Raw genomic sequence first — 16,893 nt, 5'->3', positions numbered from 1 at the left:
ATTTTTGAATGCAATAATGTGGATACATCGAACACATTTTTATTTCTAAAATATGATATAAATATATCTGAACAAGCATGGATTCTCTTCTCACATTTATGCAAATTGAGACTAACTATATTATAATCAATTCAGTGACCCATGTTGTAAAGCTGATGGAAATTAGATCAGTACAGTGTCAGGTTCTTATAGACAAACATTTTATATTTACTTAACACAGAATTTACATACAACGCACACACAGAATCAGTCTCCATTTTCCTGGCTTCTGGTGAGCTAGGATTAATTTGATATGAAAGTTATCCTTTGTACTTATTCAAAACCTGTTTAAAAAGTGCCTAGAGCTCTTTTCCTTTGAATGCAGCTAAGAGTTATAACCCCTACCCACCTGGTTTCTCTCTCCCCAGCCCTATTATAGTCATTATCATTCATATACAGATTGACACATATATACAGAAACAACACATGCATATTATATAGAGAGAGAGCTACATCATATATTAGGTCACATGCAGGTAAAAACATTTTCAAAGTTATTTAAATATTCATTATCTAATCTTCCAGCAGTGTTTTCTCTTGCCTACCTGAATTACGCCACTACTCCTGTCTGTCTGTAGCCTTTCCCTGACCCTCCAGCGTGCTGTTCTTCCCAGTTAATCCTAAACAACTCAAGAAGGTGATGATAGCTGTGTTATGTTGCTGTTTTTCCTGTGTCAAGTTGGTCCCAGGTGATTTTTCTAGCCTGGTCCTGTCCAACTTCCCTTCTTTGCTCCTCAAAGTCTTCTCAGCTGTCTCCCTAGGGAGATCATGTGACCATTTCTAGCAAGCTAGCTGACAGGTACACACTCGTAAAACGGGTCTGCCTGGCTCCTCCACATACAAATGATTACCTCTTGATGTTGAAACAGCGAAGGCCAGAAGGACCTGGCAGTGGGGATCTCAAAGCATAATGAGAGATGAGGCTGAAGCTGGTCCCTTATTCCTTTCTCCCAGTCCCTGGTTCTTTATTCCCGGCTACTGGTTTCTTTTTCAAAATTAATCCTTACACAATTAAAGTTTGTTAGTAATGAATGACACAAGATAAAGAATTAGGATGTCATTAAAAATGTATTTTTATTAATAAAAATGTAAAATAAGATCACGTATCAAGTACATAGCCCTGAAAAAAGACCTGAGATTATGCTGGGATTATGGGGCAAAATCCTTCTTGTGTCACCCCAAAACAAATGTCACTGCCACCAGGGTACTCTCTACCCACCTAAAGAAGCCTGGGCAGGCCACTCCCTGACCCAAAACTCCGTGTGTGAGTGTCAACCTGACCATTGACAGGCCCCCGGGCCTGAATAAAGAGCTGGGTTTGGGCTGGTATTACAGGTGGATATCATTTTCAGATCACTCCAAAACATATGTCTCCACCATTGGGGGACTCTCCTTAAGAAGCCCCTGCACAACCCAAAGCTTGGTTTTTGCATGCCAGGATGCCTACTCACAGGCCCCTCAGGCCTGAATAAGGAGTTGGATTTGGGCTGGGATTACGGGTAGAAATCCTTTTTGGGTGACCCCAAAACACATCTCAGGCATCAGGGGATACTCCCAAAAAAGGCTGGACAGAGTTGTGCCCAACCCAGAACTCAGTTTCTGCATGCCAGGCTGCCAACTCACAGGCCCCAGGCCTGTGTGCTCCATACAGAACCCTGAATAAAGAGCTGGGTTAGGGCTAGGATTATGGGTAGAAATCCTTTTCAGGTCACTTCCAAAACACATCTTCACCATGGTGGGGGAGGGGAGGAAATCTCCTGAAAGTCTAGGCAGAATCCTGCCAGATCTAAAACTCAGTTTGCAAGTGCCAGGCTGCCAATTCACAGGCCCGCATTCTAATATTATAAAAGTCTTAGTCTGTCTGTCTATAACGCTTTATTCGCACTCTGATTGGTGGACTAAAACAGCCAATCAGTGTGCTCCACAAGTATTGGACAGGAGACGGCACAGCTGACAGCGAAGTGGCAGTGAGGACCATTCAGTGTGTGGGGGAGGCAAAGCTGCCCCGCTCCCTAAGAATCCCTAAAATTTACTGAACAGAAAATCATAAGCACAGCACCAATGTATTTATAGGGAAAAGGCTGTTTCTGCTCCAAGCAGCTTGCTGGGATCATGTTATCATCTATATCGCACCCCTTCTATGCCCAGGAGCAATGGGGGGCACAACTCCATTGTGCTGCCACACACCTGTGGCCGAGTGGGCAGGGGGCACCTCGCCGTGGAGGCATGGCTACTGTGGAGCTGCCTTCTTCCCTCCCTCCTTCCCTCCATGGTTGAGGACAGATTTAAGACAACCCTCCAATAATTAGATTCTATACGTGCAAAATTACATAAAATTATAGAATTACAGTATGGTATTATTTTCCATGTATGGAATCTACCTACTTGGGGTGGTCATCTGTGGAAGCAGAGGGTACCCCCAAAAAAGGAACCTGAGAGTAAGGGCCCCTAAAAATTCCCCTGCAGGTACTTGGGCAAGGCATCGTAGCCCAAAGGGCTGGAGAGTTCTCCTGTGGCCTTACAGGGATAGTGGCAGCATCTGAATGACAGGAAAAGCAGAAGCCCCAAACCTCCATGGCCTGGGAGTTGAGAGGAACACCTGGCAACAGGTACCTGAACCCCTGAGAAGTGGTGGGGAGAGAGAGCCCCAGTTGTACCTGCAACAATCACTCACATTATCACATTCAAAGACATCTTGGATTCAGGTAAATACAGTATTAATTACAATAATAAATCACAGAATCAGCACCAGTATTCATAGTAGTAGGCATCTGCCTGTCTCCTGAGACAATAGAATTGTGCTGAGACATCCTGGCCCTTTAGGTTGAGTAATCCATTACTAACAACTGTTAATTGTGTAAGGATTAGCTTTGAAAAAGGAGACAGAAACTGGGAATAAGGAACTGAGAATAAAAAAACACTTCAGCTTCAGAATTCACAAACTTCTGCTGTACTAGTCTGGGTTCACATTCAGAAAGAAATGATACAGATGCTACAAAAAACAAGAAAACAATGACAACTCCACACTTCTGAAACCAGAAACCTTTCTCAGGAAGAACAGATTCTATAGGAAGATATACCAAGTTCTTTTCTCCATATTTATCCTACTTTCCTCAACTCTATATAGGTCAATTGATGACTCAGAAAAGGAGACAGAACTTGATAGCATTGTACAGGTGAGACATAATGATAAAAAAGCAAACTTCCTTCATGTACAGCACTACCACATCTACCAAGGCCCTTCAGTCCTGTCCCACAACCCCCTGCTGTTCCAATATCACAATAAGTTCAATATAGAGCTACCACACTCTACCGCTCAGTTCAGCTATTTCAGTCCTGGGGCTTTTCTCACAGGTCTTTGAATACATCTGATTCCTGATTTCTCACCTGCAATCCTCCCTATTTCAGGTCCAGGATTCCCCTCTTCTGCTGCCCTCAACCCTTACATAAAAGTTTCATATTCCTGATCACTAGTTTTGCGTGGGTGTACAAGATTATTTGCTCAGCTCTTAGGTAAAACAGAGTGGCAGTTATAGTGTAACAGGAAACAACACATGACCTGCTGCTGAAACACCCAGTTCATGTCCCAGTCAATAACCTGCTGCAGGTGGCTCGGAGAAGATATAGATGATGACTTGATACCAGCACGCTGCTTGAAGCAGAAACAGCATTTTTCTGATGTTTATAAGCAGAAACAGCCTATAAATACGTTGGTGCTGTGCTTACGATTTTCTGTTCAGTAGATTTTCTGTTTAGTGCTAGTAAAAGTCTGGACAGACCTGTGAGAAGAAAAGCAGGATAGCCATTAACTGTGTACTCTGTGCCTCACTGTCCCATTGAAGAGCCCACCCGTGAGAAGCAGGGAAGAGCAGGGTTGGCTTTCTAGTCCCTCCACGGCTTCTGAGTTTGGCAATAAAGGGCAAATTACTACCAGTGAAAATAGTTTTTATGATAAGGACTCTTGCTCATGGAGAATCTGAGAACCCTTATCTAGGTTAAGGCTTTACCTCAGTTACAGAGGTCAATGTAACTGCAGACTGCAGAACGAGTTTCCTATTAACATTGGTGCATGGGCTGGTGAGTTGAACCTGAGCGATATTTTCTCTATAGAAACTGCAGGGAATTTACCACGCACCTATTCTCTGTTTAAAGTTGACACAGAGGGTGGATGTTTTGCAAAAGTACATTGCCTATTTAAAACCCTGCTGAAAGCAGTGCAGAGGCTGTGAGGTGACTCCCAAGGGTAGTTCCCCAAAGAAAGATTTTGTTTTAGGTTCCTGCTTCTGAGAGAGCAGTTGCTTTCACACCCTCTTCATCCACCACTTCCTTTCACCTTCCCAATTTTTTACTCCAAACCAGGAAGAATGGTGGATAAGTCTAGGAGTTGATATACAAGGTGCTTTTTGAGCAGCTGCTATTGCTGTTGATTTCCTCTTTGAAATCTTTCCCTTTTGCTCTCCCAGTCAGACTGGTTGGAGGAGATATTTGCAAGGTTCATAGTTCAGCTGTCAGGATATGGTCCTCCTCCCTAGTCCACTCCCTTCGCCTGCCTTCCTGCTTGGTTCAATCACTTTCAGGATTTCCTCTTGTAAAAACTATTTTTTCCTGCTAGAAGAAAACTTTATATTCCCCCTATTCCACCCATGAAGAAAACACAACACTGTTCAAATATTTAGTTTTGGTGGGTTTCTTTTGCAATAAAGAAAATATTTTTAGTACTAGAGAGAGGTAGCGGAAGGACATCCTGGTTACCTCAAATTCTTTATTTATCTTCAGGACAGCAGTAGTGCAAGCCACACACAAATACGCACCATCCCTGCCAAAAGGTAATTCAGCTACTGCAGTCAGTTCTGTCCCAGGCTCCTCTGACTCTACCAACAAGAGTTCCAGTTTTGTAGTGCAGGTCTCAATAGGCAACTCCCCACGTTACAAAAACAGAACCATTCCCAAACCCAAATGTTTGCAAAAGAAGCAACTGAACAAGCATTGATGGGAACCGCCAATATAAAACTAGATAAGAACCTTAATTCTACCCGAAGAGAGAATGTTACCTACCTCCCTTTGTATCTTTCACATCACTGTCATGGGGCAGAAGTGAAAATCGAAATCTAGTCATCTCCCAGAATATTATTTCATGTTTAATTTGATCCCTGTGTGGAAGAAGCCAACTTCTGTGCCAGCATTTGAAAGTAGATGTAATGCTTGTGAAAGGTATGTGATTGAAAGCCCTTGGGGACTCAAATCCCCTAACATTTTAGTTCAACACAGACAGTGATAGTGAAAGATACCTCTAACATTGTCATGGACACTCCTATGGGCATCACAGCTAATTTGCCTTATCTGTGGCCCGGATGGGCTGCTCAAGAACAGGTAGTGAAATGCTTTGCATCTCCTTTAATTAGTGGCCTCTCATTAAGCCTGCCAACTAGGAACCCTACTGTGGTGCTAATGTTTAACATGGACACCCTGGGAACTAATAAGCTGAATGAGATCCACAGACAAGACCAAGGCATATTATCGCTTCACTAAAACAGGTGATCAGATGCAGAAAACTGTATGAGAAAGGACCAAATATTTTATAGTTGATTAGTGAATGGAATATGGATTGTACACAGGATTGGTTATTATTTATTACTGACTGCATGGTACTGATTCTGGGGATGAACAGGGCAGTCTCCACAACAGCCAATCTACACTTCTTGGTACCATTAAATTATCTTAAAATAAATGATAGATCATTCATTCTGACCCAGTAGTTTCACCTTTTATTTATTTTATCATTATCCCACTAGCACAGCTGCAGTGTTGTGAAAACCAAAACCTGCTTGTGTCTCTTCCATCTTGTATGAAGCATCAACACTCCACAGCCTTCAAAAGAAACAAGTAAGTTTGAACGTGTCTGAAGACCTCATTGTGCCCGTACACTATGGGATGCCCTTCAGAATACAGTAACACACAAGAACACACAAGAGGCCCTGAATAATAAAGCACACTGAGGCATGAGAATTAGGGATATAGCCTCTAAATTTGATCTGCCTAGACCTTAAATGCTGGAGGCTGCAAATAAGAGACGAACAGTAGGGAAAAAATCCTGGTCATCCCTTATTTAGACTCCTTTTCAGCATTCACTCTCTACCACTGTATGACAAGACTTTTGCAAGGCTTTTGATACAGTCTCCCACAACGTTCTCACAGGCAAGCTAAGGAAGTACAGGTTGGATGAATGGACTGTAAAGTGGATAGAAAACTGCCTGGATTGTTGGGATTGTTGGGAAGGGGAGTAATCAATGGCTCGATGCCTCTAGTTGGGATCTGGTATCAAGTGGAGTGCCAACAATCTGGAAGATAGGATGGAGTGCACCCTCAGCAAGTTTGTAGTTGACACCAAGCTCAGGGGAGTAGTAGATATGCTGTGGGGGTAGGACTAAGATGCAGAGAGACCTAAACACACTGAAGTATTAGACCAAAAGAAATCTCATGAAGGTCAATAAGGACAAGTGCAAAGTCCTGGATTTAGGACGTAACAATCCCATGCACCAGTACAGGCTGGGGGCTGACTAGCTAAGCAGCAGCTCTGCAGAAAAGGACCTGAGGGTTACAGTGGACAATAAGCTGAATATGAGGCAACAGTGTGCCCTTGTTGCCAAGAAGGTTAACAGCATACTAGGCTGCATCGGTAGGAGTGTTGCCAGGTCAAGGGAAGTGATTATTCCCCTCTATTCAGCACTGATGAGGCCACATCTGGAGTACGGTGTCCAGTTTTGGGCCCCACTACAGAAAGGATGTGGACAAGTTGGAGAGAGTTCAGTGGAGGACAACGAAAATGGTGATGGGGCTGGGACATGTGACTTTTGAGAAGAGGCTGAGGGAACTGAGCTTATTTAGTCAGGAAAAAAGACTGAGGGGGGATTTAATAGCAGCCTACAACTACCTGAAGAGGGGTTTGAAAGAGGATGGAGCTGGACTGTTCTCAGTGGAGGCAGATGACAGAACAAGGAGCAACAGTCTCATGTTGCAGCAAGGGCAGTTTAGGTTAGATGTTAGGAAGAACTTTCTCATTAGGAGGTTAGTAAAACACTGGAACAGGTTACTCAGAGAGGTGGTGGAAGCTCCATCCTTGGTGGTTTTTAAGACCCAATTAGACAAAGCCTTGGTTGGGATGATCTAGTTGGGGATGGTCTTGCTTTGAGCAGGGGGTTGGACTAGATGTGACCTCCTGAAGTCCCTCCCAACCCTTGTTTTCTATGATTCTCTGACAAATTGGGACTGGGCAAAATGGGACTTATGGTCTGACCCAGTAATTGACAGGTCTTATGTTCTAAATTCTGACACGCTTTGTGCAGAGGACAAGAGACACCTACCCTATTTTAATAAGTTTGTCTCTCCTTCCTATTCCTATGCTGCCTATGACCAAAGCATTAGGGCAACCCTGTTACTTATTATCCCTGGAAACACAAATAATGGCTCTTTGCAGTTCCTTGAGGGTTACTTCAGGGAATGCCCTGTCGAGGGTCTGCCCCTGAGTCTTCTGAAAGGCATAAAGTGGGCCAGGGGGGTCCAGGGCCCCTGGATTTGCAGTGGGGAAACGCAGGGGCTACGGACCCACGGGCAGACTGCCTGCTTCAACCGCCAGCGGGGCCGGAGAGCCTCGGATCAGAGGGGATCCGATGCATCTGAGCCTGGGTTGCTTTAACACCCCCCCCCCCGCTCGCCCGCCACGTCCCTGCGGCGGAATGAATTGGCGCTTTGTTTCCAAGGGGCTGTTTCCTTCCCCAGCGGTTTCAGCAAGGATGCTCTCAGCTGCCACTGCGAGCACAGCAGCATCTGGCAAAGCCCGGGCCGGCTCTGCTGAGCACCCCGTGTCGGGGCGGGGCGGGGCGGGGCGGGGCGAGGGACGACACTGAGGATACAGCCTATGAGCTCCAGCCACGGCAATGCCTTTCCTCCCCTTTCGCGCCGCCCGACCCAACGCCTCAGATCCCGCCACCCGTGCAACGTGGAATTTATGGGGGACGTGCGAGGCGGGGCCGACGGAATTGTTGTGGGAGCCGTCCCCGCCCGCCCGCCCGCCCTCTTTGTGTCTCGTTTCCGCGTTCTCGAACTGGCAGACACGTCACAGAGCAGGGCGAGGGGTGGGCGGGGCCGGGTCGGCACGGTTGGTTTTGGCGGGAAAGGGGGAGAGGAGGCGTTGGCGGCCGTTGGAGGGGACCTGCCGGAAAGGAACCTCACCCGGGGTGGGGGCTCAAGGGACCCCCCCTCTCAGGTGGAGAAGGGGAGGTGTTTAGGGTCAGTGATCCCCTGCGCAGGGGGAAGGGTCTGGTGGGAGCTGGAGAGGGGATTTCCATATGGGAGAGAAGGTGTGAGGGATTTGGGGGAGCAGGTAAAGGGACCTCTCCTGGGGTAAAGAGAGGTTGAGGGGTCAACATGAGGGACAAAAGCAGGTTGGGGGTGGCAGAGAGCATCCTCCCAGGGTTTGTCCTCTCAGGAGGTAAAAGCAAATCGATACAAGATGCCGCCACACAGATGTGCCTGTCTTTGGACAGATAATTATGTCCCCAGCTCTGCTGCTATCACAATCCTGTGGCAGCTGCATGGCACACAAGCACCAGGGGCTGAACCCTAGCACCTACCTACCTACCGTCCTTCCATGCCCTGGAAATGGTGCATGGCTCAGACAGTGTCTGCATACACTGCTCTTTGCAAAGGCAACAGCTGCTGCTGAACAGGCTGGGGCAGGTGGCTGAGTGTCTTCGTGAGCCTTCAGCTACTTGCCAGGTGGCCGTAGAAGCCTAACGCAGCTGAGCAGAGATGAAGTGATGTTGCCAGCAGAGAGATGAGGGCTCTGTAACTCCAGAGTTGGAAAAATTGTTCTTTGCCAGCTTCTGGGCACAAACACCCTTCTTCAGTACATCAGCAGACTCGCTCTGCACCTGAACAAGGGTGTTTGTACCCAAAAGCTTGCAAAGAACAATTTTTCCAACTCTTGAGTTGGTCTAATAAAAGATCTCACTAGAGGTGCACCGATCCATTGGTTCGATGTTGCATCAGCACCAATATAAAGAAAATCGGCCGTATCGGAAATCGGTCCAATGTGGCCAATAATTTGGCTGATAAATTGGTGAGCATGCATGCAGCCACAACACAGCACACAGGCACCAAGGACCACAGTCCGGCAGTATGGAGAGCTGTGTGCAGCTGGGAAGTCTTGTGGTGAAAGGGGCGTGGGGGGCAAATCAACACCCCACAGTGAGGGAGGTTGTTGGGACAGGTGCTGTCCAGCTGGGACAAAGGCGGGGCATGTGCCCCCAGATCAGCGCGAGGTGGGCAGGCTGCAGCTCCCATCCCACCCCACACCCTCCAGACAAGCCATGGCTCCATCCTGTGCCCTGTCCCACCCACTGGGCAGCATCTACCCCTACCCCAACTCCCTCCCTCACTGCAGGGGGCATTGATCTGCCTCATCACATACCACTCACTCACTCCCCCAACAGACTTACCAGCTGGATGCAGCTATATCAGAAATCAGATCGGTATCAGCTGGTATGCCTCCTTAAAAATCAGCTATTGGTATCAGCACTCAAAATCTCTATCGGTGCACCCCTAGATATCACATTTACCCAAACAACCTTGTCTTACATTGGAGCAGGAGTTTGAGATCAAGCATCTTTCAGCACCCCTCCTGTCTCATAAAATTCAGGATGAGTGTTTGTTAGTCTTAGGTCTTAGCTTTAGCTCAACAACCAGTTCTTTTAAAATGCTTTCAATTAAGTGATAAAAATTTACTGCTCTGTTTTCAGGACTTATTAAATATAAAAGACAGAAAAATGTGCCCAATAAATCTAACTGAGAAGTTTAAAAAAAACCACTTTTACAATAAGAATTAGGTACTATTAATAGTTTTTTTTAATTCTCCCCTTGTATGTTTCACAGCAGGAAATCAAACTAATTGACTAGCATTAATATATTAAACTTCTGTTCTTGTTACCTTGTTGTCTAAGGAAGTAGCTCAATTTTGAGAGGAGCTCAACTCCCACAACTTCAGCTGTGGTTAATGAACTGCTGAGCACCTCTAAAAATCATGTCATTTAGACAAGTGCCTGAATGTGGTATAAAGATACCACAAACAATCAAACAAACGTGAAATATGTCACTAAAGTTGTTTGGTGGAGAAGAATTCTTATGTGAAGAATTATTAATTGGCCATTGCAAGAATAGGTGAGTAAGGAATTTGATCCAGTAAAGCAAACACTTAGGTAGTATCTCTTAGTGGTATGATCTGGTAAAGTGAACTTTAATGTTCACTAAGAGCATGGACTTGATCCTGCATACAGTTAAAGTTAGTGCCCACAACTTGTATTGTTTTCAAAGTGAAAAGGCAATACAACCCAAAAAACCTCTACATCTACTGGGCCTGAGCTCTAAATTACTGTACTATATTTAATTTATAATGTAGCCTATTTAGTTTGACAGCTCTTTTTAGGGATACATTTTTTAAAGTTTTCCCATAAACATGAAAAAGTATTATTTTCCCACACACCTCACATTGGGACAAAGTAGTTAGTATGCTCTGGTTTTTCTTGTAGATGGCCAAATCTGAACCTCAGGAAAGAAACTGCGATAATATGGTAAAAATGCTGGAGGACCTGAACAGGGACTTAGAAAAACTGCTGGAAGAAATGGAGAAACTATCAGGTGTAGTTGGTTTTCTTGGGAGGATATAGAGTTTACTACTAGAAGATGAAGACATTACAGAAGTACACATACATAATAATAAGTTAATTCAGAGATCTCCAAATGTCATATAGTAGAAATTTAAATGGAGACAGAATGAGGTCCATTAATTAAACTAAATCTGCTTGGTGGAGACCAGCACTATCTCAAAAATCTGGAGTACTCAAATATCTGGAGTTTAGTGATGTGTGTGTTATAAATGTCTAGAATGACAGGTATCTATCTATCTTCATAAGTAATCTGGAAGGCATAAACGGCTCAAAAATTCAAACATTAAATTCACAGATGATGTTAAATTGAAAAGAGCTACTAGTGAGAACAGAGATAATACAAAGCAATTTACAGAGAGAAAAACATTATCAGAATATTTAAAAAAATGAGACTCAGCTTTGGAAAATGGTGGATTATACTAGTGCTTCTGGGAAAATGACAAATACTGATTACCCAACTGGGAAAAAGGCTTCTCTGTGATTTTAATCTAAATTTTGTATGTGTTTTGGAGCAGGGATCTAGCTAGATTTTTCCACTATTTTTGTGATCCCTTTCTTTGCATTCATACAAAGATATTCCTATTGCTGCCTCTTCAAACTGTTTAATCTAAAGCTTTTAAGCTTCATCACAGATAAGATGCTCTCCTATGCCTGTCTATTGATCTGGGAAATGCTAGTTGTTTAAATTGCTTATCAGGCACAGAATAGCAAACACTGAACAGAGTCCTCCCTCCCATTTGGGGATCAAACTCAGTGTTTGCATCTCTTATGACGTAAACTTTATGTTAATATAGCACAAACGGTTTCAAACTGGGTAATCAGATGGCTTCTATATTTTGCTAAGAAAGCTAAGGCTGAGCTCATTAGGAACTTTGCCAAGCCAGTATAAAGTAACCATTTAGAGTTATACAAGGTTTCTCAAACAAAAGTATAATTGCTTACTGGGATGTGTTTTTCCATCCTATTTGCATGTACATGTTTCATAATGGTATAATTATATATGAGTACCATACAGGTATATTAATAAAGTCATTATGAGGTCGGAAATTCTGCTTTGTTATCAGGACTGTCCTGTTATTGAGCGTAAGACTGCATATACTGTTTTGTTAGTTACTATAAAACCTCCCTAAATTACACACAGAATTTTCATTTTTAAATATACCCAGAATGCTCTGATTTTCTCACACCCGCAGAAAGCATAATCATATCATCCTCACTCCCTTATCAAATTCTTTTGACTACTAGAGCTAAAGAAATACTGAACAATTTTTCAGAATATACTCTTGCATTTATTATCAAATTTGCTCCATGGATGTTTGCATCCACTGTTTTCATTTCTGTAGATATTTCAATGAATTAAATTACTAGAAAGGATGTTTGCAGAATCAGCAATTTAAAGTGAATTTTAAAAGTTTCAGACTTAAATTTATGTGAATAATAGTTGTGGAATGTACATTCCAAATTTGTAAATGTGTTTGCATCAGAAATCTGTTTCTGAGATTTATCTAGACTGGCAGTTTTCTAGTCTCAGTCTCGCATCACCACTGATCACAAATAATGTGCAGAGGAAGAACTAATTAATCTAAACTATACATTCAGTTATTCTTTAACCCATTTTAAATAATACATGAATTTGAGAAAATCACAATCTTCTCATGGATAATTTGCAAACAGAAAACTTGTCAAGACTTATTAGCCTAGCTTTATTAGATATTTATTTCACAATCCATTTTGCAGCTGACTTGTTTTTAAAACCTATGAATTTGCTGCAACTCTTCACTGTCTTGCCTACATCCCTCTCACCTTATCTAGCACCAGCTTCCTCTCTCCTTCTGCCACTGTTCATGCAAAAGTCTTCTTTTCAACTTTTGTCATGTTGACAACCTTCTCTTTCATTGACAGTCCATCTCACTGTAAATGTTGATTTAAAATCTTGTCTGCTTTGTATCTGCCTCGTAATTTATTTCTCCCTTTGCTTTTATTTGGCTTTGTCTTAGGAACATATCATTCTAAAATATTTTGAGATAGTTTGTACCTATAAGGTTTTGTTGATGTGCTGAACAGCACTGGTATGCATGAATTGCTTACTATGGTATGACTGCTCTTGAGGTAATAGACAGTTTGCTTTGGTTAACTGTAGTATTAGTGACAAAGGTGGGACTGCTTATTACTGTAAGATTGTACTCACTACTTGATTAACATGGGTTGCCTGAGAGTATTCAAGCTGTGCACATTGAATTGTTATTGTGGGATTGATAAGGAAAGCTTGGGATATGTACACTGATTTGTTGATACGTGTACTGATTTGATTTATTTGTTGACAGAGGATTACTGGCAAGTGTTGAGCTAAGTGTGCTGTTTAGAACTGGGAAACATTATTTCCCATTTTGCTTCCCTGAATCATCCATTGTTTCTCTTCTATCTTAATATTGCTGGTGTCCATCCTAATGTTGCTGGCTTCCTAATACTTGTTGTTGCAGTGCAGGCAACCTGGATGGCTTATGATATGGTGGTAATGCGTACAAACCCAGATTTGGCCAACTCTATGAGACGACTGGAAGATGCCTTCCTGAACTGCAAAGAAGAGATGGAGAAGAACTGGCAAGAGATGTTGAAGGAAACTAAAGATGGAGGAGAAAAAAAAGAATAAATTGTTTTCAAACCTTTTGGAAGAATTTCCTTCCCTAGAAGATCATTTTGGACTTGGTTTTTTTCTGTCATGAAAGATCCACAAAGACCTTGGAAAACAGATTGTCTTCCAGTTTATTAAGAAATACTGTTGTGGTTATATATACAGATATGTTCTACCAAATACATGTATTGTTAAAACCAAAAAGTAATTATGTATTCTTTAGATCTATACCCATTTTGTATTTTGTAGTGTAGTTATGTAGACTTGCACAGCTTATTTTCCTTGCTTTAGAATTCCAACCTGCTTTACAGATTATAGATACACTTATTATTTTAGTCCACAGCTCACCACTAAAGAGTAGATGTACCAGCAACAGACTTTATGAGGAAAATTATGATTCTTCAATTAAAAAAACAGTTTAAATGCTAGGTATGCAGATTGATCAAGTTTAGTTAGATATGGCATTGCAGATCAAATGGACTAATAGTCAATTGCCAGCTTATATTTTTGGTCTCACACATCCTTAGTAAGTTCATCTTGTTTAGGTAGGGTTTTTGTTTGGTTGGTTAGTTGTTTTGTTTGGGTTGTTGTTTGTTGGTTGGTTTTCTTTGTGGGGCAAGGAGGAGGGAGGGGCAAGTTAGCTTCTTTACCTTTTCTGAGAACTGTTTCTTCCAGAAATCTTCCTTTCCTATAGAAAAGAAATTGTGTTTTTACATTATAAAAATTGTACAGTACATGGGAGATCTGTGTTGAGTTGTATGAATTTTCTTACCACAATAGTGTAGACAGCAAGGTGTAGACTGTGGGACTGCAGCGGAAACCAAATAAACCATATTCAAAAGCACTGGTTTCTTGCCTTAATGAGTACCTGAAGTTGAATAGGAAAGAAAAAAAATGTTGGTTTTTTTTCAATTGTGTGCAAGATATGACCCAATAACACCACCTAGTGTTTAGCAGCCAGTAAGCAAACTAAAGTTTTATTCAGTGAGTCAGGCAGGAATTTCTTAAGGCATGGGGTGGGCAGTTATTTGGGCTGGAGGCGCCATATAGGGAGTTTTGGTGAGCTGTTGCAGGCTGCGTGAGCAGCCTGCCCCCTACGCTGCAACAGTTTGCCAAATCTCCCTAAGTGGTTCTGCCTGAGAGCCTGGCCTCAAGCTGTCACCACCCAGTGATCCTGGCCCTGAGGCCTCCATGGAGACTGGACCAGGGGCAGGAACCCTGTGGCCAGGGCATGCTGGGCCAGGTGGATGGGATGGGGCCATGGGTGGGTGGGGAGCAGCATCTGGAAGCAGGATGGGTAGCCAGGGCTGGGATACTGGGGCAATGCCAAAATGGGGCCAGGGCCCAGGGCAGAGCCATGATCCACTCCCAGCACATCCTTGCCCACCAAACCAGTAGCCATCACAGAGATGTGCAAGCAGCAAATTGTGCCTGCCCCAGGCCCCAGCTCCACACTGTCACTGCCCTAAGATCCCAGCCCTGCTCACCTGTCCTGTTCCCAGATGCCACTCCCCATCCTCCTGTGGCTCTATCCCATCCACCCAGTCAGGTGCGCCTGCCCATGTGGGTCCCAGGCCAGTCTCCATTGAGATCCTGCCTGCCCGCTCTGTCCACCACCCCCAGCAGTGGGTGCGAGGTGGACAGGCCAGGGTGCCTAGGCAGTAGGGCTGGGTCCAGCGGTAGCAGTGACATTGGCAGTGGCAGCCAGAGGGAGCTGAGGGTTCCAGAAAGCAGAGTCCAGCTATCTTACCACCCCCTACCCCACTGTGTGCCTGGGGGTGGTGGAACCCACTGCATATGCCACGGCCTGGGCTGTCCCATGCACCTATGCTGGGCAGGGCCAAGAGACCCACCACAGGCAGGATAAAATCCCTTGGCAGGCTGGATGTGGCCCATGGGCTGTATTTTGCCCACCCCTGTCTTAGGGTGATAAACTTTATTGGACCGGCTATGTAGCTGAAATAAAGTTAAACAAGCTTTCAAATGCAAAACATTCGTTACCAGGCCTTTGATCACAGCAAGCCAGGCACAGTGTAGTGAAACACAACAGAGGGGGTGGGCTGAGAAATGCTCAGGGGCAGCAGACACAATTAAAAGAAGAAAAGATGCTGATTGCTGGAAGATCAAGGCCTATCAAAAGGGAGGAGGGTCAATCTCACCTTCCTTGTGAAGATTTCAGGAGGTGGATAAATTATATAAATCCCATAAACCTGATATCAGTTTTTAGAGTCCTTGATTCTGTGTTGAGCTAGCTTATGAATTTTTGTTCCTAAATTCACCTTTTAGATAGCTAGATAGATTTCACTTGAGCAGGTGGATAGTGAAGTCAGAGAGGGAGTTATTCTGTGAGAAATGTACTTCTAATGATCTGTGTGACTGTCCTCTGTTTTCTGTGACAGTTCATTCTGGTGTGTAGTTGTTTACTTTCACTCATATTACCAAGAGAGCACTTGGCGCATTGGGTCAGGTATATCACATTTTGGGAAAAGCATGTATAGAAACCGTGGATTCTGATGGGATTTTTATCTGCAGTGTGTGGAGTGGGGGGTAATGGCAGTGGAGATGTGCTGACAAGTTAAGCATTTCTTGCCAAAGCAAGGCTAAGTTCCACTTGATGTCTGTTGGGCAGTGGAGAGTTTGCTTCTCACGATAAATTGGGCAGGGCTGGGCACTGTTTGAAAGCCAGGAGCAGAGAGACTGGGAACATTTCTCTCAAGGTCTGATCTTTGTTGGGTATGGCTGTAGATGTTTGGTGATTCTTCTGATTGGTTTCAGTGTGGGGTGGAGGTGACTAGGGGTGTGTGGTTGCAGAGGGTTTTCTTTTTGTATTATAGCAGATTACTGTGAGGTATCTGGATAGCTCTTTCAAATGTATGGCCTATCTCTCTGTTGAGGTGTCCTTGTTTTATGAAGGAAGATTTTAGGCTGGTCAGGTGTGCATCACAAGTGTTCTCAGAGCAGATGCGGTGATATCTGAGGCTCTGGCTGTAGATAACAGCTTTTTTGGTGTGTTTGGGATGATTGCTGATCTTATGGGCATAGTTATTGTGGTCTGTGGATTTTCTGTATATAGTGCTTTGTAGGGTACCATCCTGGATATGGACTGTGGTACCTAGAAAACTGATGTTAGTGTAGGAGTATTCCACAGAAAGTTTGATTGAGGGATGATGGTTGTTAAAGTGCGAACTGAGGGATGATGGTTGTTAAAGTGGTGAGCGGAAGTCAATAAGTGAGTCTAGGTAATGAAAATATCATCTAATGGAGGTATAGTGTAGTTGGTGCAATTTTCTAGGTTTTTTTCCTCAAGTGGCTTATGAAAAGGTTGGTATATGGAAGGGTCATTTTTGTACCATAGCTGTGTCCATGGTTTGAAGGAAGTGACAATTGTTGAAAGTGAAGTTGTGAGCAAGGGGGAAGTGGATGATTTGTGCAGTACATTATTGCAAATCTAAGTTCACTCCATGGTTTGGAAAGTATTTCAGGAAGGCAGCTGTGCCCCCT

The 16,893-nt window shown here is 43.7% G+C and overlaps 2 protein-coding genes across 6 annotated transcripts in view; one reads left to right on the top strand and one right to left on the bottom strand.

The window, feature by feature from the left end:
* STYK1 (serine/threonine/tyrosine kinase 1) overlaps positions 1 to 799 on the bottom strand; it is a 40,314-nt gene extending 39,515 nt beyond the window's left edge. For all 3 annotated transcript variants that reach the window (XM_059726733.1, XM_059726734.1, XM_006278108.4), the window contains exon 1: positions 585 to 799. The gene's annotated coding sequence lies outside the window, so the exon portion shown is untranslated. The remainder of the gene's footprint in view (positions 1 to 584) is intronic.
* Positions 800 to 8,153: 7,354 nt separating this feature from the next.
* Positions 8,154 to 14,242, top strand: SYCE3 (synaptonemal complex central element protein 3). 3 transcript variants are annotated; one of them, XM_019482136.2, is made up of 3 exons: positions 8,154 to 8,273; positions 10,623 to 10,731; positions 13,241 to 14,242. In XM_019482136.2, the coding sequence occupies exons 2-3, from the start codon at positions 10,623 to 10,625 to the stop codon at positions 13,408 to 13,410; spliced, it is 279 nt and encodes a 92-aa protein (XP_019337681.1). In that variant the 5' UTR covers positions 8,154 to 8,273; the 3' UTR covers positions 13,411 to 14,242. The 3 variants fall into 3 exon arrangements, with proteins under 3 accessions (XP_019337681.1, XP_019337680.1, XP_006278168.1); XM_019482135.2 differs by having other exon boundaries at positions 8,157 to 8,302; positions 13,241 to 14,241; XM_006278106.4 differs by having other exon boundaries at positions 8,159 to 8,325; positions 13,241 to 14,241.
* Positions 14,243 to 16,893: the final 2,651 nt, after the last annotated feature.

Source organism: Alligator mississippiensis, chromosome 4 (genome assembly GCF_030867095.1).
Source record: "Alligator mississippiensis isolate rAllMis1 chromosome 4, rAllMis1, whole genome shotgun sequence".
Classification (NCBI taxonomy): Eukaryota; Metazoa; Chordata; order Crocodylia; family Alligatoridae; genus Alligator; species Alligator mississippiensis.
This window is presented reverse-complemented; position numbering and strand designations above follow the sequence as displayed.